Here is a 22610-nt window from a genome sequence, read left to right on the forward strand (position 1 = left end):
TACCACTGTAGTTTTTTAGAAAGTGACTTTGTATCAGTAATCCAATTGGAAACTACTGTATATATTCAGTGGATAGTCTATATTTTGAAAGGTATGCCAACAACCTTTCCTTCTAGTTTTATTTCCCTGGAAGAAATAAAGGTGGCATGTTTAGTACTTAACATCCATGCCCATTTATATAAGGGGTAGTTATCAAATCAGCCTACTTCATTTTCAGGGCCTTTTTCTTCCCCACAATACCTCTAATTATTTATTTGCTTTTCTTTCCTGCATTTGCATTCTGGATACTGGTTTAGCATTATGTTTTGACCAAAGTAATTGCTAAAATAGCTAGATGACAGCTAAAATCCATTCATTTTCTACCTGTTTTAAATGATGGATGGTGAAAAAAAGCTATAACTAAGGAATAGTTAAGAAGGATCTGGACAATAACTTGTGGTGACTTATCCATTCTTAATATTTTCTGTGGCTCAGAAGATGCAATTTTGTCATTGTGAACAACTGATATTAAAATGGAAGGGCCTTTGACTACTGTTGAGTAAATTTGCATCTGTGGGAGAAGTAAAAAAGAAAGAAAACATCCATGCTGTATCTTTATTTAGTAATGATATAGATTTTAAGATGTATTTGTACTTGTAGAATACTAAGATCATGTAAACAGAAGTGTATGTTGTATAGATCTGGGAATTTTGTAATTAAGCCATAATTATTTTAGGATATTGCAAGACGTTATATGGATAATATGGTTATCGTGTTCTCTGACAAGAAGATGTCAGCATTATATTACACTTATTATAACAGGTTTGGCAAGCTGAATGGCAGAACTGGCTTTGGTCATTGGGTTACTTAGGGAAAAATGCTTTTGGGGTGTAAAGGGTCAAACCAGATGGTAACTGTCAATAAAAGTCCCTTGAACTTTGTCCAGTGTACATGAATTTAGTCAAAGTAATGATTATTTACCACATGAGAGAAAGTATCTTAATTTTTAAAAAATATCCACAGAGTCAGGCAGTTTTTTTTTTAATGAAGGAAAAGTAAGTTGGTTTGGATTTAAAGTTTATTCATAAATAAAAATAGTTTTTTAAAGTTTTATTGGGGGATAACAGACCAGTAAAATTGTATAAAAGCAATTTGTTTTGATTTCAGGCATCAAAATAGAAATCTGTCTTGAAACACATGGTCCATGTTGAGGCTAAACTACAGACCTACAGAAATAGAATGCCTACCTTTTCTGAATTGTATTGGGAAAAATAAGCCTATATTTTCCTCCCCAAACAGTGGTGAGCTCAACCTTTTGACATGTGTACCATTGTGTTATGTCTTTGATCAAAGTCCTGGAGGTAACAGTTAAGGGCTTTGCCCAAAGAGGTGCTCATTTAAGGTTATATGAGTGGTGCTAATATATGAGTGGTGCTAATACGGGTGCCAGTGAGTCACACACATCCCCACCCCACTGCATAAAGATTTCTGCCTGAAAGCAGGGTCCCTGCCACAAAGCTGTTGGTGAAATGAGACCTAAGAATTGTCTTGTATGCCTTCCATTTGTGTTCATGTTGGCAGGAGGGTCTGGTCAGAGCCTAAGAGCATTTGGGTTCTCGGGAGTGATTTGAGGCCTGTCGCCAGAATAAAGCTCTTGCTTGCTGCTGAACTCTAAACACAATGAGCAATTTCCTGTTATTTAATAGCGTAGAAAAAAATATTACTCAGCTACAGAGTTTTGGATGCACTTGGATTATAGTGCTCTTTGATTTGAAAGGCGATAGCATGTGGCTGTTACTTGTTGCACGCCCTTTTGTTTCCAGGCAGTGATCCACCTACTGATCTCACAGTGGTGTTTATCTACCAGTGAGTTGTGGAATGTCTGTGGGTAAGAAGTAGGGCTCGCTAAGAGGCTTTTGGTTGTATGTGAGGCCACGAGGCTGCACATCCAATAGCAACATTCTACCAACTGGCGTGTGCATGAGAACCACCAGACATCTAATTACTTGGTCAAATCATTTGAAACAGATTCATTTTTTAATAACCTACTGTTCTTTAAAGCAGGTGGCTTCAGAACCATGAGATGGTACACCCAGCTATTTCAACTGGTCATTTCATCAGTTGAAATGGTACTGGGGAATTTGCCATCTTAACAGACAGAGGCAGGAGTCCTAGCGCCGGGGCAATGTAACCAATTATAGTTCAGCAATTATGGAAAAGGTATAAATGCCCTGATTGAAATAATAATCTACAGAGATAATTGTTTTCTCCTCAGTGTGATGCCATCGGTTTTGTTCTTGGAACAATTCGTTTGCAGTGCATGCTGATAAGTTTTGGGTGTTTGTTTGCAGGTGCATTCATTACCATAGTGAAGTTTAGAACATTTTCATTACCTCAAAAAAGAAACCTCTTGTCACTTAGCTTTTACCACCTAACTCCTCCAACATCCCCCGGCTCTAGGCAACCACTAATCTACTTTCTGTCGCTATGGATTTGCCTGTTCTGGACATTTTTTTTAAAATGGAATAATCTCATCATTTGGGGTTGGCTTCTTTCACTTAGTGTAATGTTTTCAGATTTACCCCTATTATAGCATGTATCATACCTTTTTATGACTGAATAATATTCCATTTGATGGATATGCCACATTTGTTTATCTTTTCATCAATTGATAGATATTTGGGTTGTTTCCACGTTCTGGCTACTATGAATAGTGCTGCTGTGCACTGAATATACAAGTTTTTGTGTGGAAAATGTTTCCGTTTCTCTTGAGTACATACCAAGGAGTGGAGAGACTTTGTATTTTGCAGTGCTTTTTTCTTTCTATTTGGGAAATGGAAGGAGTGATTTTCTTGGTGAAATAACCTCGGCATTGGAGAGAGCATTAATTAGGAGGTGAGAATTGTGGGTCAGAGTTCCAGGTCTGCCCTTGCCTGGCCATGTGTTAGGAAATTTACTTTGTCTCCTCAGCTGTAGAATAAGGTATTTTTTTTTTTATCAGACAATCTTTGAGGTCACTTCCAAGTTAAAACATTTTCCTGAGTGATAATAAAAGCCTTTCAAGATATGAAGGAAAATATTTCCAGTGAGGTCTGAATAACAAGCCACACCCCACTAAAGTCCCTTAATGCTGTTTTTTTTGTTTGTTTCCTAGTTTGAAAACAATTTGGACTTGAATTTGTGTTCAGATAGTTAAATATTTGTATATTTTCCATAAAAATAAAAAAACCACTTATTTAAAAAATTGGATGAATATAAAACCAAAGTTACTGAAACTTGTAATACCCAAAGACATTTACTTTAACATTTGGTGTATTTTTGGTTCTCCCCCCCCCCCCATTTTAAGTTGTTTTATTGTTTATGAACTGTAATCATACTCAGTTCATAGTTTTCTGTTGGGTTCCTGTTTTGATTGCCCTTTAGACTCACCTTGATTTCACGTTGATGCTTCTTACTCTGATTGAAAAGACATTTGAAAGGGGAAAGTCTTTTGATTTAAATGGCTTTGAGAAAACCACGATAGTTTTGAAAGTGTAAAGGTGTTTCCAAAAGTGTGTTTCAGTTAGAAAGATTTGTAGACAGTAGACAGAGATGATGGGTTCTTACCAGGAGCAGCTAACCCATTTCTTCTTTTATTTTGACTGTCTCAGATGCCATCAAAGTCATGTGTTTATTCTTTTTCACCATGTAATCCATCCAAAAAGTTTCTGATTGTGGTTTCAAATTGACCAACTCTTCCCAGAAAACATGCTCCCAAGATCCTTTCCTCTGTTGGAAGGAAGATTGAACTTGAGTTTCCTTTTGCCTAAATGCTGGTTTCAATCTCAACAATTTGAGAATTTGTGTTGATCCTTTCTGGTTCCTAAGAGACCACTCTGTTCAGTGAAGCAGCCCTTCTTGTCTCGGGGGCTGGGCAGAGAGTCCAGTCCTTCCTGGGACCTTTCCCAAGCTGGGCCCTGCTGCCAAAGCCTCCCTTCCTCAATGACACCAAGTGCCTTCACAAAGCTCTGGTATAGGTTCCCTGGAACCATCCCTTCCTATTGCGGTGGGAGTTAGCTGGGCACACACTCCTACTTATTTATTTATGTATGTATGTATGTATGTATGTATTTATTTATTTATTTATAGCTCATACCACCAAACTCAAGTTTCTTTCTTTTCTTTTGTCTTCTTTTCTTTTGTCTTCTTTTCTTTTTTTTTTTTTTTTTCCAAACTCAAGTTTCTCCTGATAGTTCTTTTGGTTGTAGTAAATATTGCTTTGCATTTATTCAATTAGCCTTGTGGCACACCTACTATGTGTCCAGCATTGGGATTAAAGAGATCAAAGTCACATTTCTTGATTTGATAAAATTCTGTACTGTATGCAGAGTCCTTAAAAATCTGTCTAGAGAATGAAAAAAATAATGAGTGCTGGATTTTTTTTTATACCTTGATTTGAATGAATACTGAGACTTCTTGCAGAGGTTATAGATAGCTTCCAGATTAGTCCTTGTAAAACACAGCTTTCATTATCTCATGGGTTCAGCTCAAGAAAATATAATAAATCACTACTGTCTATAGAATAAAATTTATTTTACTTTCTAATAATATCTTCAACTCTTTAAAACCAGATAAATGAATTGAGTCAACCTTCTGTACCTTCTGTTAGGGGTTTGGGTTCCTTTTCTCCTTGAGTGCTCTCATCAATGGACTGTATATGAAGAATATCCAGTCAAATGATAAACGAAGGCAAGTTTATTAATCTGAGCACACTTCACCCCTCAACTATGTGGGACAATGTGGCCTGAGCTTGACATTGAAAGAGGAGTTTCCTATTTCCCTTGAGTCTGGAGCTTTGAATCTTTGTACTTAGACCCTGCAAATAAAGAGCTAGGAAACCCCAAACCTGTTAGTGAAAATACCTTCATATACATACATAAATCCTTGGAAGAACTCATTTATGATCACAATAACTCTGTGAGGTAGGGATGACAATTATCCACATTTTAAGATAAGAAAACTGAAGCACAGAGAAATTAAGCAACTTGCTGAAGGATATGTAAATTTATAAGGGACTTTAATGGGACTTGAACCATGGCAGGCTGGCATTAGGACCAGCAAAGTCAACCATTAATATCAGCTGCCTCTTCATGACGATGGCTAGCCTTACTCATATAATTGCAGGTGCAACTGAGGTGAAAAAGGTGACTTAGACTGTTCTACACAGCAGTGACCCCAACTGCAGGGAAAACCAATCAGTTGAATGGGAAATGCTGAGCAAGCAGAGCAGATGTGGCTCCTCATTTGGGAAGGGGATGAAGAGGGAATGAGATGTGACTGGGAAGAACACAGAAGCGTCCCCATCTGCTGGCATTGGCAGTAATGGAGAGGTTCTAAAGGCCCTGAGCTTCCCTGTACCATCCAGCACGAGGTCTCTCCGTCATACTTGCCAGCCTGTTCACACTCTTTCCATATTCTGGACCATACTTATCTAGATGCTCCAGTCCTCTGAGACTTAGCTTTTGGGAGTGATTCAAATGTATTTTGATCTGTTTGTGTAATGATCTCCCATAGTATTTACTAGTATTATCAGTATTTATAGTAAACATTTTCTATTAGGCCAAAATTAAGACGTGTGGTCTGACATACAGGACCAACTATTTCAAATGTGTAATAATCTGAAAAAATGGCTGATGGTGGTTGCCATTTTCATACAGCTTATTTTAACATGTGAACACATCCTTACACTGTTATTTAATCTTACATTGTTATTTAATTGTTTTATGAGTGCCTGATTTAAGTCTTTAGCTAAATTGTAATGTCCTTAAGACCAGAGGATCATACATATCATACATTCTTTATATTAAACTAGAGGCCCGGTGCATGAATTCATGCATGGGTGGGGTTCCTAGGCCTGGCCAGGCTTACGGGCCTTCTCGCCCAGTCTTGATCAGGGCCAATTGGGGCCACCCGCCCTGAATGACTGAGGGAGGGCTCCAGGGCTTGTCCGGCCCTCTTGCCCAGTTGTTATTGGCTGGACCCCAGCATCAAGCTAACCTACCCGTCGGAGTGTTTCCCCCTTAGTAGTCAGTGCATTTCATAGCGACTGGTCAAGCATTCGGACACTTAGCATATTATGCTTTTATTATATAGGATACAGGCATGACACTTCTTAAAATAAGGTGGCTGATAAATATTTAATGGATTTCCACCCTCCTCATTTTTTTCTCTTTTCCCCTCTCTCCCTTCTTTCCTTTTGTAGCACCTCCTATCTCTTAGATTCTTGATATAAATATTAGAAATGATATGGAAATGGCTAGAGTAGCAGACAGGGGCATTATAAAATTCAAAGGAAGAATAGAATTGTGTAGATTTGATGATTTTTGGAAATTTATTTTCTGGACATAATATTGTCTATCCAGGTTCCAGACTATCTATTTCTTCTTCCTATGTGGTCCATCCTTGCATGGTGGGTTGGCTCAGCAGAATAAACCTCATGCCAAAGTCCTGGGTTTTGGACTCCTATCACCTGGTTGACTTTGCCATAAGCAAAGCTTCACAGCAGAGAATATGGAACAGAGTGTGGGTGGATGAGTGTGCGTACTCCTGAGCCTACAGCTTAGGGCACATGTCTTGGTGGACTGGGGATGACAGTCATGCCCCTTTAAGCCTATTTCCTCATCTCTTAAAATGGAAATCAATCATTGGGCTATTGTGAGAATTAAATAAGAAAATGCAGAAGGTATCTTAGTCCAGTGCCTGGCATCTATTAGTTGTTATCATCACACTCAGACATGGAGGCATGAACATCACTATATGCTGTCCAGGTGAAAGAAGGCCCCCTGAGAGTGTAAACTCCTAGAGGTTAGGGACCACTCAGCTGCTTATAATTTCCAGTTATGGTATCACATATGGGGCTGAAATTGTGGTGTGAGTGCCGTTCAGTTGCTGATCATCATGCCTGTCACATGCAGCCTCACATCAGCTTTGGCAAACATGTGGAGCAAAGATCCCTAAAGAAAATCCAAAAACAAGTTTAGAAAAAAAACTATTCATAATTTGTGCTTATTCTCGAGAATCTCAACCAACAGACTAACTCAAAATTCAAATAAAAAAACTGTATGTTCCAAGATGTTATGAGGAATAATTGAAGACCTTCTAAATGTTTCCAAAACAGGCATACAAATTTAAGGCATACAAATATATAGCTTTATAAATGTTTGGCACATTTTAAATAGCGTGGAAAAATACTTAGGTTATCTTGTGACTTGCAAAACACTGGAATAACACTGTGTATACAGTATGAGCTCAACTGTATTAAATAGTTTTAGAAATAGACTGGATTGCCTGGCCAGTGTGGCTCAGTGGTTGAGCAGCCACCTATGAACCAAGAGGTCACAGTTCAATTCTTGATCAGGGCACATGCCCTGGGTTGTGGGCTTAACCCCAGTAGGGAGTGTGCAGGAGGCAGCTGGTCGATGATTCTCAACATTGATGTTTCTATCTCTCTCTCCCTCTTCCTTCCTCTCTGAAATCAATAAAAATATATATTTTTTAAAAAGAAAATAGACTGGATTGAAATATATCAAAATTTAACAGAAGTTATCTTTGGACAATGTTGAGATTATGGATAAATTTCCCTCTCTAATTTTGCTTCTTTATATTTGCTATATTTATATGATATATGTGTATTATTTTCATGGGCCAAAAAAAATAAATTTTTCATAAGTAATGTACATAGGTGGTAGACAAAAGCCAAGGTATTTGGCTGTATTTTCATAATATAAAAAACTAGAGGCCCAGTGCATGAAATATGTGCACAGGTAGGTTCCTTAGGCCTGGCCAGTGATCAGGGCCTGATCTGCGGGGAGACTGGTGGGACAATTGGGGGGGGGGTCCCTCCCACTGGCACCCGCCTTGGCTGCCCTGGCACCGCCCACTCACCAGCCCCTGCTGCTGCTGCCAGTTGGGGCCTGCAGGCTGGGGCAGTTCCTGTGTTGAGCGTCTGCCCCCTGGTGGTCAGTGCACATCATAGCAACCGGTTGTTCCACCGATCGATTAGCATATTAGGCTTTTATTATATACTAGAGGCCTGATTCACGAAATTTGTGCAGGGGCTTTGACCCCTGCCACTGCGGCAGTTGCTTCTGCCTTGGCCCCCACCATGGCTTCATCTGGAAGGAAGGATGTCCGGAAGGATGTCTAGTCTAATTAGCATATTAGGCTTTTATTATTATAGAGGATAATCAAATGCATAAAGCACTAATTGAATTATTTGTTATGTATTCCTCAAAGGCAAAAGAGAGTGTGGCATAAGCTAAATGAAAGACACACTTCTTTGGAGAATTTGGGAATTGTTTAGCTTTTTGGGGAAGCAAAAAAATAAAAAAATAAATAAATAAAGCTCTAGGTAATGCATGTTTGCATGTATCGATGTTCTTTTCCAGCACTATAGTTTGGTATTCTTTGTCATTCTGGTTGTTGGAGATTTGAGACTGTCATTATTCTTCCATTTATTGAAAATATATATATATATATATATATATATATATATATAGAGAGAGAGAGAGAGAGAGAGAGAGAGAGAGAAAATATTTGTTGTTCCATTTATTTATGCATTCATTGACTGATTCTTGCATGTGCTCTGACCAGGGATTGAACCTGCAACCTTAGCATATTGGAATGATGCTCTAACCAACTGAGCTACCTGGTCAGAGCGAGGCTGTCATTTTCTGTTAAATGTCTGACAGCTATAAACTTTCAGCCATCAGCAAATAAAGCGAAAATGTAGTTTTAATAGTAAACATCTTTTTTGGGAAAGAGGCCCAGCAAAACCATCAATAATAGTTCACATTCAGGCAACATTTTAAGCTCCTGTCCTAATTCTGCTCCTATGGTATTTAATAGCCAGGTATGGTCACCAGATGTGCTCCAAGTCCTTTTATTTACATAGATGTTTCCAGCAATTCATTGTATGTTTTTCTACTTATAAATAAATGCATGCCAAATAGCCCTATTTTTCTCATTGCTATGCTTCAGCATATTTGTTTGTTTTAAAGCAGGAAAATGTCTAGTAGAATTACTGTCTATTTACTCTAATGAGTATTTTTCACATCTCTACTACACATAGGACTATATCTATGTTTTTAAAATATATATGCTCATTCTGGCTAACTTGAAATATGCATACAATGTATGAACAACAAGTACTATTAACATTTTGGTATGCCTCCTTTCACTTAGTTTTATTAATAATTTTCACAAATGTTAACAATTCTGTGTTTATTCTCTAGCTTGCTTTTACTGCCTGTTTTATTCATGTTGGTACATGTAAAACTGATTCTTTTAAACTACTTATTCATGATATGCTGTGGTGTGTCGAGCTATCCTTTTACTAATAGACATTTAGATTGTCTCTCTTTTTTACTATTAAAGCTATATTGTACGTGCTCTTTGAGAACATGAGTGTCTTTCTAGGAAGTAGAATTACTCAATGATGGGGTTGGCTTTTGAATTTTCTTTATTTAGTATGTGTTTTCAGTATATTTCTTTATCCATTTACAAACATACACATTATAAGTAAATAGATGCTACATACATTTATTTTTCTTTTAGAATGAAGTGTTAGTTGCATTATCGCCTTTGCTCTAAATCTTGCTTCTTGACTTATTGATATAATATTAAGCTCTTTCTATGTCATATCTACTAAAGTCGTATAATGTTCCAGGTGATCTTAACTCTTACAGCAGATATGCAGACACCTGCAGATATGACTGCGAATTTGTTTTCCAGCAACTTAAGTTTTAAACACCTTTAATTTTTTTTCTATTTCGAACACTTGCTCAAGTCTCTGTGTCAACATGTTCACTTCGTTAAGTGGTATGAATCACCCTGGGTGTAAACAGTATACATTTTCATTGTACACACTTTCTGCAAAAATGAGAATATGGTTGGCAAATGGAGAATAAATAAAACCAATGATTGAATTGAGAAAGTGATGAAGGGACATGAAGTAAAAAGGTTTTGGAGATTTCATTCTTTAGAACCTGTGAAGTTAGAGGTTTCAGATTAGTTCAGGAGAGGCCAGGATAGAAGACTTGAGCCACCAAGCACCACATGCCTTGTAATTTATGGGAACTCACATCTCTTGGTCCATGAAAGTTTCCCTGTTCCAATTTTTATAGGAAAGCTCTCAAAGATTTAAAGAACATATATCAAGTTCTTTTAGCCATTCTTAAAACGACAGGTTTTCTGACCCCTTGACCTTGTCACTCTCCAATGAGCACAGTTTAATTTCAGTTCTTTGTGAAACTTGGAAGCCAGACACAATGTATTTTTCCTGTTGTGCTAGAAAACCACAGAAGCTGGCAGTTAAATTCTTACTCCTTGAGCTGGATTCTAAATTAAATTCTGGCTCAATTAACATCTAAATACATTTAATAGAAGAATATATCTGAGCTAGTTCTTAAAAGCTGATATTGCAGCATACTGTGGATTTTGTGCATGCTAATGCTTCGCTTTATTTATAGTTTCAAATTTACAGTCTGTGTATTGGGTTCTGTGGCACAAATCATTCAGCAATCTCTTGCATGTCATTGAAGCTTCAACATACAGCTCTTCCCTAAGCCTTTGGGATAACTAGGAGTCTTTTCATCATGAATCTCAAACAACCACACAAAAAACTTCACAAGCTCTACACAAACAACAAATAACCACCACAACAAAAACAGCATGACCTCTTCTTAATTACTAAGTACCCAATGTGCTGGTTTATAATTTTAATACATTCTTTTCTTCTTCTCCCACATACTGAGGAAAGCAAGGGGGGAGGGGACGGAAAGAATGAATACTCCAACTACCCTGTTCTGCAGATCTTGTCTGAGTTCAGGGTCCTAGGCATACTTAAGGTGACTGGTTCCCAGGTGAGATGTGGCAATTTCACCTCCCTGGCAATGACAAGACACACTTCATGCCTTTCAAGGCACTCTGAAGTGTATTATTGTATTTGATCTTCACCTTGGGGATTAGTGGGAGAGGTAGCCTCTTCTTTTTTACTTGGCCCAAAAGCAAACTGAACACAGAGGAATTTGCCGGAGTTCACAGAGGCAGGAGGAGACCCCTGATGTCCTGGCATGTAGCCTGGGATTCCTGCTGAGCCACACTGCTTGCTCAGGTGCTGGTGTGAATCTATGAAGTTGGCTTGTACTGAGGCAAATGCACCCGTGGCAAGAACTCTGAATCTTGGAATTGAAAGGGAAGTGAACCAATAGGGAAGGAGAAAAACCTTCAGCATCTTAGGTCTTTGTTAAGAAGGCCTGGAGGAGGTAGTTGGATGATCTGACATAGGTTTTAACACTAAAGAATGAGCTTCAATATATAACCATGATATGAAAAGATGGAGTAATTGTAAAATCAGTCTCCTTTAATTTACATAGAATCTTCTTTGGAGCTAAAAGTGCCCATGAGAGAGAGCTGTGGACATGGACAATAGTGGGGTGAACCCTGGGGTGGGGCAGGGGCTGGGTGAAGGGAGGAAGTGGGGGGGAAATAAGGGACACCTGTAATAGTGTCAATAATAAAAACTAAACTAAAAAAAAAAAAAAAGAACAGATTGTCAAACCTCAGAGGGAAGGCAGGGGAGGGTGTGAGGGAGGGGGAGAGATCAACCAAAGGACTTCTATGCATGCATATAAGCATAACCAATGGACACAGACACTAGGGGGATGAGGGCACGAGTGGGGGTGGGGTGGAGGGGGCAATGGGGAGATAAGGACACATATATAATACCTTTATCAATAAAGGAAAAAAAAAATGACCCCAGTATATAAAAACATTTACTGAGGCAGGAGGGGGAAATGCTTTCTCTCCTGGAGACCAAGAGAGCTGGGTCAAGGGTACAATGCTTTAGACTTTTCTTCTTCAGTCAGTGCCCCACCAGCTAGCCCAAATGATGACCAGATGCAATGAGAAGTCCCTTGCAAGTAACATTTCAAAGACAGGAAGTACAAAAGAGTAATAATGCTGGGAGGAGAAGGGGAGGGAATGGTATCTAGAAACATGAAATGTTTCCCTTTCTTATGCCCACCTTCCTGTTATCTTCAGTCTGTCTTCTCTTAGCTCTCTCTCACATGCTACTGGGCTGTGGCAGCAGATTAGAGTTAGAGCGATTCTTCTGTGCCTTCAGGGCTCAGGGATGGGACACTTTCTCTTACACAGCGCTGGTCACGATTCAGGAAATGAATTGGGTGAAGTTAAATTCTTCAGAGTCAAATTTAGTATAAGGGCACAGAAAACTCAGTTTCATCAATATAACAAATGTTTAAAATGTATTTTGCTTCCGCTTTGCATGTTGTTTCAGAAAGAAGAAAGGGCAAAAGAGGAGAAAGAGGAGGAGGTAATGAATCGTAGGAAGAATAACATGACCACATACTTTATTATTGCTTTGGAGGTGCACCTAGGCCGGAAAATTGCCATCCATGTCTTTTCCCACCTCCACATCATGAACCACTTGGAGTTTCCCTTTGACTGGGATGGCTGGTCATGGCAACCCACAGGGCTGTTGGGGAAGAAATGTGGTCTGGTCTGCAGAGGGCCATTGAATAGTGTGTTGTTTTTTTAAAAAATATATTTTTATTGATTTTAGAGAAGAAGGGAGAGGGAGAGATAGAAACAGCAAGGTTGGGAGAGAATCACTGATTGGCTGTCTCCTGCACACCCCACACTGAGGTTCGAGCCTGCAACCTAGGCACGGCCCTGACCAGGAATTGAACCATGACCTCCTGGTTCATAGGTTGACATTCAACCACTAAGCTTCGCTGGCCAGGCTGAATAGTGTAATTCACATTTTGGGGGGCTAGAAAGGCCAGACCCCAAGGCCCAGGGAGGGCTGGAGAGCTCCTCTCCCTTTGGAGCCCTACCATGGTCCCAGTGGCACTGCCACCCCAGGCTGCTGTTACTGTGATCACTAGCCCCATGTGTGTAAGTCATCAAGCCAGGGACAATTGAGAAGGCATCCACTTCTTTATTCAGCCTATCAGGGTCAGAAATCTGACAACCCAAGAGAATACCCATCCTCCCGGACAGGGGCCATGCTAGAAAAGGGTTTGAAGAGGATTCTGTGCCTCAGTGAATACAGAGTGTTGGCTTTAGTTCTCTTAATGTAAAACTGAAATATTTCAAGAACATATATAATAATTTAAAATCATGCAGTAACATCCAAATAATAATACGTATGGCAAAGCATTTTTTAAGACATTCTTTTTCTGCTGTATACTTTTAAGGAAACCCACGGTGATTTTTAATCTTCCTTTGAACATTACTTATTTGACCAACATCAGTTACATTCTCTGGGTATATAAATGGTATTATAAATACCTGGACATGGGTTTGCAAATGAATAAATATTTTTAGTGTTGATTACATAGCTATTAGTATATGTGTTTATTATAAATGATTCAAATAATATAATGATGATCAAAGTAGAAATGGTCCTATAATACCATCCCCCCTGCAATTTCCATTGTTTGCTATAAATTCATTTCTAACTTGCAGAGGCTTAAGGACAGAGTTTTAAGTGAACTTGTATTTTCATATTGGGTTACATTTGCTCTCCCTGCAAAAGCACATAGCATAAAGAGCAGCCAACCCATTATAATAAAAACCAGAAAACTGAAAAATTAAAATATAAAGCTACAGTTGATACCAATGATACCCTAACATTTAAATTTCCTAGGTTTGTTCATTATGTTGTCTTTCTAGAATTTTATAGTCATTGTATGTAAAGGGTGTCCCAAAATTCACGCAAGAAGTAATTGATAGAAAACACAGGTTTATAATTAAAAATTGTAAATTTTTATTGATTCATAAAGTATACAGTATAGGGTTATGTATGGAATAGCATATGGGGTAAATGGCCTCCATGGCTTTGCTGGCACATACGCACTCTTTGTTATTGCCTGAGCAGCCGCATTTTCGAAGAAGAATGTTCCGATGATGCCTCCAGCCCCAAGTCCGCACCAAACAGTGACACGTCATGGATGCATTTGTTTCTCAACAATCACTCATGGATTTTCTGAACCCCAAATGTGACAATTTTGTTGATTAACCAAGCCATCAAGATGAAAATGAGCCTCATCGAAATTCAGCCACATTTATGCAAAATGGTCATGGGAAATTTCAACAAAAGAGTGCGTATGTGCCAGCAAAGCCGTGGAGGCCATTTACCTGATATGCTATTCCATACATAACCCTATACTGTATACTTTATGAATCAATAAAAAATTTACAATTTTAATTATAAACCTGTGTTTTCTATCAAAATTACTTCTTGCGTAAATTTTGGGACACCCTTTAAACATGACTGCTGAATCTACCAACCTGTGGTATCTTTTCTTATTGCTCTTCTAGGGTTTGTGAGATCATGTTCTGGTTTTCCATCACATGATAAAAAGATATCCTTGGTAGCGTAAGAGCTGTTTTGTCTCTTCCCTGGATGCCTACCTGAATGTGACTATATAGTCATGAAGCTGATCATCAGGTGTGGCTGTTCAAAGCAAATTTACTAGGATAACTACAACTTATGTTTCTTTGCTGATGATCATTTATTCACCAGACTTTACTAAGGGCTCTGTGTGTACCTGGCACATGTTAGGATCAAGGGTATCCAAGCACAAGGCTGGAAGGGAAGAGACTCATGAATAAGGCGAGGTGAGGGGGCATGCATGTGGTTATTAAAACCCAGAGGAAAGAGGGACTCCTTTTTTCCAGAAGGTGCCAGAGAAGGATTCTTAGAGGAACTGACATTTCAATGACATAAGTCATGAAAGTTCAGTAAGAGTTTGTAGGTGGGGAGGAGACTGGGGATGGAGGAAGAATGTCAGACAAAGAGAGATACTGAGAGAGAATGGGATGGACTGTCATTACGTGCCCACTGGGTGCCAGCCACTGCATGCCAGCGAATTCAGTCCTAGATTGTCTGTAATCAGCGGTCGCCAACGGGTGGTCTGCGGACCACTGGTGGTCCGTGAGAAAATTTTGGTGGTCCGTAGAAAAATTTGGATATTATTTGCATTTTTAATGTTTTATTAATCCTAATAAATAATAATAAAACAAAAACGTACTCTAAGAAATTCTTACATTCTGACTGAATGACAATTTTCGCCTTTACATTGCACGAAATTCACGAAATGTACTAGAGTCTACTACATTTCGTGAATTCCCCTTTCTAGTAACTAGGAGGGGAAAACAAGAGGGGCGCAAGCGGCTTCAGTGTTGTTTCGACCGTTACAGCAGTCACCCGCTCCGCGATGACCGGTTCTCATCCGATTGTTTAATTTTATTTGTGTAATGTATGTAACTGTGTGTTTTCTTTAACTGTTATATTTAATGGCACCAAATAGTTTGACTTTAATAACTATTATTTCTTGTTTGGTTTTAGATTCGAATGAAATAAACCCATAATGAGTGGGGGGAAAGAAGCAAAGGAATATTTTGCATTTCTTTAGTAATACAAAAGATAATGTAACTAATGCTAATAGTAACAATAGTAATATGTGTACTTCACTGTAACAATGAGTCAGAGTCTCCACAGTCCTCGTCAGGCACCACTAGGAAGATCATTGGAACTGGAGGCGGAGAGAAGAAAAAACTTGAAGTGTCAAGAAAATATGATTCGAACTACTTGAAATTTGAATTTGTTCAAGAACCTGGTAGTGAGTTGGATCCACGGCCACTTTGTGTTGTGTTCTGAGAGTTTATCCAATGATGCCATGAAACCTTCGAAACTCGAAAGACACTTGCAATCAAATCACCCGGATTTAGCTACAAAACCACTTGAATATTTTCAAAGAATGCGTGAAAATTTGCAAAAGCAAGTAATTTGCTCTAACAAAAATGACTGTTGGAGATAAATCCTTATTAAAGGCTTCTTGTCTGATAGCACTTCAGATCGTGAAAAATAAAAAGCCGGAGCGATTGGAGAATTAATTAAGCCTTGCATGTTACAAGCCTGTGAAGAGGTTTTGGGAAAGCAGGCTGCCCAGAAACTGAAAGCAATTCCTGTGTCCGCTAACACTCTCAAACGCAGAATTGACGACATGGCTGAAGATACTGAAAATCAAGTTATGAAAATGGTGAAAAATTCACCATTTTATTCAATTCAGCTTGACGAATCAGCAGACGTAAGTAACAGGCACTTGTCCTTTGCTTTGTGAGGGCTGAGTGTGAAGGAGAGCTACAGGAAGAACTACTTTGTTCACTCAGCTCGCCGGGTGGAACAACTAGCTCTGGGATTTCTGAAGCACTTCATAGTTATTTCCTGGAACACGGAATTGAATGGAAAAAATGTATTGGGGTATGTACAGACGGTGCCGCAAACATGACTGGACATCTTTCAGGAATTGTTGCAAAGGTGAAAAATGTTGGTCACCAGACATTTTTTGTCTACACACTGCATTCATTATACATCGTGAGCAACTTGTGGCCAAAAAAGTGTCCCCAGAACTACACAAAGTATTATCAGATGTTATTAAAATTATAAATGAAATTCGACACAAAACGTTCAATTCTCTAATATTTGAGGCACTTTGCGAAGAAATGGGTTCCCAGTACACTCACCTTCTTCTTCACGCTGAGGGGGGATGGCTGTCAAGGGGCAAGATACTAATCGGACAGTTCGCCCTGCGCGAAGAAGTCAAAATATTTTTCCAGCGGCAAAATAATCCGAAATTACAAGAACTCTTCTCTGACGATGAGTGGGTAGCCAAGCTTGCACAACTGGTAGATATTTTTTTGCTATTAAATGAACTGAATACATCCTTGCAAGGACAACTTAAGGACGTGTTCACACTACGAGGTAAAATGGATGCTTTTCAAAAGAAAATATAACTGTGGCAAACGCGGTTGGCTGAAGAAGATCTGCAAATGTTTTCAAACTTTGATGAATACATGAGAGAGAAGGATGTCAACCGGCAGGTGGTAACCATTGTTCAACAGCACTTACAATCACTCACAGAATCTTTTGGTCGTTACTACCCAGAGAAAGAAGATCCCAGGCATGGCAATATGGGGATAATAGATCCATTTGCAGCAAACATTGAAGATAGCAATTTAAGCACGAATAAAAAAGAGAGCCTCATGGACCTGTCATCCGATGACTGTCTCACAGCTAAATCCCAGTCATCCTTATCAAGACCTCATTTTGCATCTCCATTAAAAGTGAATGCCCATTGCTGAGTGAAAAAGCAATGAAAATTTTGATTCGATTTTCAACAACATATTTGTGCGAAAAAGCATTTTCATCTGTCACAGCAATTAAAACTCGGTACCGGCCTCGGCTTGAAATAAATATGGTTCTCCATTTTGCAGTAACGTCATTGGAGCCAAAAACCCATAAACTGATTTCAAGCAAACAGGAGCAAATATCACACTCTAAAAATGTGTAATACTTAAATAAGCTTTAATTACTTCATAAAAATTAAACTTACTTTAATAAGTTTGTTACAATTAAACAACCTTTGAAGATTTTGTTATGATTGAATAAGTATTTATAATGTTGCTATATTAAATAGGTGCATTTCATATTAATAAAATGGGGGCTCTCTGATCATTATTTTACAAATGTATTTATCTCCTAAAAAAAATCATATTAGTGGTCCGTGAGGTCCAAAAGGTTGGCGACCGCTGGTCTATATCATTGTCTTCATTTTGTTCATGAGGAAACTCAGTCTCAGGAAGATTACATGACTTGCCCATGGTCTGGTACCTTTTGTTAGCACTTGGGGGAACCAGGACTCACACTGGGCCTGATGACTTCAGAGAGGGTCTTGTCAGTAGCATGAGGTCGAGGAAAGAGCTTGTCTTCTTGGGGGGAGTGACAGGTCGGGATGGCTGGAGTGCATTGTGCACTGGCAGAAACATGGTTAAAAATGGAGAATATGAAGGGGGTCTGCAGCCTGCATAAAGTGTGCTCTTAGAGTGAAAATGCCAGCAAGGGTTTGCAAGCAGACACGAGCGCTCAGATTTATCTTTTAGAAAGAGAATTCTGGCCACCTAGGTTGGGTTTGAAGGAGCTGGGTAAGACTAGAGGTAGGGTCACAGATTTAGCCTCACTACACCTAGATATGCAAAGGAAGTATTTTTCTAAATTTTACCTGACTTTTTCCTTAAGACCCTCTCCCCAATTTCTTTTTTTGAAAAATATGTTTTTATTGATTTTAGAGAGGAAGGGAGAGGGTGAGAGAGATAGAAACATCAATGATGAGAGGGAATCATTGATCGGCTGCCTCCCGCACGCCCCTATGGGGGATCGAGCCCGCACCCAGGCATGTGCCCTTGGCTGGAATCGAACCTGGAACCCTTCAGTCCACAGGCCGATGCTCTATCCACTGAGCCAAACCAGCTAGGGCGACCCCCTCCCCAATTTCTAAGTGGAGAGAGAAAAAACCAAATCCTGCATTTAGCTGAGAGTAGTAAACTCAGTCTGCTTCAGCAATGTAAAAGGTCTCTTTTGGTCATTCGTTTTTTCCTCTGCACTTCACTATGATGGTGCCTCAGTAAGCGGGACACACATGTCCTTGAGTGTGTGTGTGTGTGTGTGTGTGTGTGTGTGTGTGTGTGTGTGTGTGTCAGAGTTTGGGGATTCCCCACTGGTGCCCACTGGTGTCTGGTGTTGCTCTAAAGTGTAGCCGACATCTGTTGCTAAAGTGCAGGCCGCCTGTAACATCTGGTCCATATCTGGTAGGTCAGTCAGGGCCTGGCTGTCCATTTTGCTTACATGGTCCCACCTTGGCTCTTGCTGGGGCTGCATAGCACCCCCACGAGGTCTGATGGCGCCCTTCCCCCACAGTCCTCCATAGGACACTTGGAATAGCTACACTAGAACCTAGGGAGGCTCTGGGTCAGCGGTCGCCAACCTTTCGGACCCCACGGACCACCAGTGGTCCCCGGACCACCGGTTGGCGACTGCTGCTCTGGATAGCTAAACTCAAAACTTAGGCCCTGTCTTTTGCTACCTGCTGTGACACCAGTTTTACTGATTTACATGACATGGTCACCACCCCATGTTGTCATGAGGATGGGAGTGGGGAAAGAGGACAGTCTGTGAGATGACATCCTGTAGATCTGAGATTTGCCCTTCAGAGTGATCAGACATGACTACTTTTTTGGAAAAGTTTCAGCTTGAGGTTTCTTCCCCGTCCTGAGAATCCCCTTCTGGATTCTGTGGGAAGGACATTAAGATAATAGTTCTTTTGGAGTCAATCAGACTCCAAAGCACAAGTGATAGAGAAACTCCTTGGCTTTGGGATTTGTCATCACCCCTTTACCTCCTCACCTTTTATGGGATTTCAGCCCCCAGTGGGTACACCATATGCTCTCTGCCCCCTTTTTCTTTCTGTATCTACCTGGCCACTTCTTTTCTGCATGCTTCTCCTGTGTTCCCGACTCACCTGGACTTTCCTAGGTCATCCTGTCCCCTTCTGGAGGGGCCGTTAACCTTCCACTTTGGGCTGTAATAGCAGCCAGGATACAAGGAGGGAGAGAGATCAGCTATAAGATACCGTGTTTCAAAGCTGTCGTATCTGTCATCTGGGACACAGCTGTTGTGGTAATCTAGGAGAGGGACAACAAAGCTGGACAGAACAGGCTCTGAGGAAGGAGCTTTGGTGAAACCAAATGTGGGGCTGATGAGGGGGCGAAGTTGAGGGTGACTTTCATGGTCCTAGTTAGGACGACTGTTGGATAAAGATGTTCTTGACAGAGAAAAGACAGGAGGAGAAGGAATAGTCGTGAGGGCAGGGGGTTGGAGCAGGAGCGTTAGGGAGTGGGAGGGAGGAAAGGCAGCAAGTGAGTTCTGTTTTAGACACAATTGTAGTGGGAGAAATTCGGGGCCCCCACTTGGGGGAGAATCTGCTTAGAGAAAAATCTTTGGGAACAGGAGAGATGATCCAGGGAGTAAAAGAAGAGACATCACTGTCATTTTAGATGCTGAATTTAAAGGTATAAACAAGGTCATCACTCTCTTCTAATTCTTTCTTGCACTTCATGATGACTCAGTGCTTTGGAACTTCTAGTTCCTGCTGTGGGCAAGTTCAGAGGACACAGAGTGTCCACTGTGACTTTTGACCCCCTAGGGGACCTCTAAGAACTCAGGACACATAAATCCTTGGTATACAGAGTTCATATCAGAGTGTGGCCAGAAGATACAGAGAGAATTTTGGTGAGTGGCTGAAAATCAATAATTTTCAGGTACTTGCAGAGGCAGTGTTAGTTTTTGTGGTTGAGCTGAATTTTTCAAATTGAAATCCTGGAAACATAACTTGTATTTCTCAAAAATTTTCCCCTCATTTTTATGCCGGAGACATGGCTTAATCTTTCATGTACTCTGCTAACATAATTGCCGTGCTGTCTTGTGAAGGTGGCTTTTAATTGTGCTCCTGAGCAGCAGTTGCTGATGAGTTGCTGGTTGCAGTCTTTCCATAGATTGGGCTGGTTCATTAATTGTTTCCTCTCGTTGGACTGGGCATCTGGGCTTGAATAGCCACTGATTCGTTATTGTATTGCATTTCCACTCTTTTTCTCCAAAATTTAAATGGACCTTTATTGAATACAGTGCTAAACTCAATTCTTCCCCTTCTCAGTGGCCCTATCATTAGGTCCCTCCCCCCACTAATTCATAGCATTTAGTCCTCTGATTGCACAAGAGGTTTAAGAACTAAAGACGCCTTATCATTCATGGGGCTCAGTCCTGCCAGCGAGGGGAGGGGGGGCAATGCCATGGATTATCACAGGCATGGCCCAGTCCTCCACTGGCTGCTGATTTATGCCCAGGTAACCTACAAAGTCTCTTAGCCATTTCTTCTTCTTTTTTGGTGCTCAACACTCTTATCTCCAGGATTATTGTTCTCAATATTTTCAACTCATTTGAGTATTTAACTGTCACACCGAAGTTTGGGGGTGGGGTGGAAAGGTGGGACAACAGAAGGAGCCCTGTGTTTTGGCCTCTGGTTCTCCCGCTCAGAGTAGCTCTGTGGGCTGTTCTTTTCATGTCCCAGGATGAAGTCTTGGGCAGGCCCAGTGAATTTTCTGGTCATTCTCATAATAAAAATTTCTACAGTCATATTTCCTTCCCAGACAGCCTCAGTTTGGTAATTAATATGTCCAGCCTGAAGTAGATTGGTTTAAGTTGAAATCTTCTCCTACCCCTGACTCAGATTTTAGATTTAGTTTGTCAAATTGGACACCTGGCACTCCTCCCCAAACCTATTCCACAAAAAACCTATTTATTGAAATACATTGAAATTATAGACTAATTTATTTTTAGAGGTGATAAACATTTTTTTATACTTATTAAGCTTTTTTAAAAAATATTTCCTTGCTATTGCAAATGCTGTGTTTTCAAGATTAAGTTTCCTGATTGTTGGTATCGTACCAAAGTGTAATAAATTTTTATATACTGATTTTATATTCAACAATTTTGCTGGATGTTCTTATCCTAATAATTTTCAATGACTTTTAATATAGATAATTATATCATCTGTGAATATGATTTTTTCTTTGCTCCCATTTCTGGTGCCTTTTTTTCTTTTATATTTCTATGTTGCCCTCTAGACAGAATTGGTAAATAGAAGTGGTGATAATTGCCATCCTTTCCTTCCTTTTGATTTTAGAGCCGTTGCTTGTAATAGTTCACCATTAGGTAAAATGTTTGTAGTAAATTTCTGGCAGATATCTTTTGTCAGGTTCATAAATTTCACTTTCTAGTTTGCAAGGAATTTTATTCATGTGTTTGTGCAGAATTTTATCAAATACCTTTTCTGCATCTAATGAGATATTGTGGGTTGACTCTTGCTGAAGGGGTGTTAAGATGCAACCTATTGTATCTTCTAGGTACAAAGTCATTGCTAACTGGGACTTGGAGAGATTTTACATTTTGAAATATGATTTACATAATGCAAATGCATTTTGTAAACATATACCCTTTGTGGGGAAATACCATGTTGCTATGCTGTCATGCTTGAAATATAAAACTAAATGTTGTTTGCCTGTTTTTCTCTTCAGTATTACTTTACTGTCCTTTTTGGCCATGAAGGTCAGAAACCACTGGAGCTGCGCTGTGAGGAGCAGCAGGACGGTAAAGAGTGGATGGAGGCCATTCACCAAGCCAGGTATGGGCTCAAATCCTCTGTGTGACACTGGATTGTCTGGGTCTTTCATTGGGATGTCACTGTCAGTGGTAGCTTTGGAAGAACTTGCAATTCCAAGATGAGTTACCCCTCAAGACTTCCCCCTTAGTCATGTGTGAGATGATTCTTTGAGTTTTTCTATGGTTATTTTTTCTAGCTAAAGAAAGGCAATAGATATAACAATAGCAATGATAACAAATCGCTTTTGTGGATTTGTTTCTATGTACCAGGCACTGTTCTATGTGCTTCTCAATTGAGGGATTTATTAAATGTCAGTCTATGAGAAAGGTGCCTCTTTTACTCCCTCTAGGAAGCGGAGGCCTGGAAAGGCAGTGTGTTTGCCTGAGGTCGCACAGCTAGGGCGTGGCAGAGCTGGGATCTGGACCCAGCCCTGTGTAGCCTGGTTATCAGGAAATGTGATGCCAGCCTCTGTCTAGGGAAACAGAAGAGTGTGATTTTGCTTCCTCCTAA

General features: G+C 39.9%; 1 protein-coding gene across 2 annotated transcripts in view; it reads left to right on the forward strand.

Moving 5' to 3' along the window:
* RASGRF2 (Ras protein specific guanine nucleotide releasing factor 2) overlaps positions 1 to 22610 on the forward strand; it is a 183526-nt gene that overhangs the window by 39026 nt on the left and 121890 nt on the right. For both annotated transcript variants that reach the window (XM_036310218.1, XM_036310219.1), the window contains exon 2: positions 22015 to 22121. In XM_036310218.1, the coding sequence (XP_036166111.1) occupies positions 22015 to 22121 (107 nt within the window). The remainder of the gene's footprint in view (positions 1 to 22014; positions 22122 to 22610) is intronic.

Source organism: Myotis myotis, unplaced genomic scaffold (genome assembly GCF_014108235.1).
Source record: "Myotis myotis isolate mMyoMyo1 unplaced genomic scaffold, mMyoMyo1.p scaffold_m19_p_5, whole genome shotgun sequence".
Lineage (NCBI taxonomy): Eukaryota > Metazoa > Chordata > Mammalia > Chiroptera > Vespertilionidae > Myotis > Myotis myotis.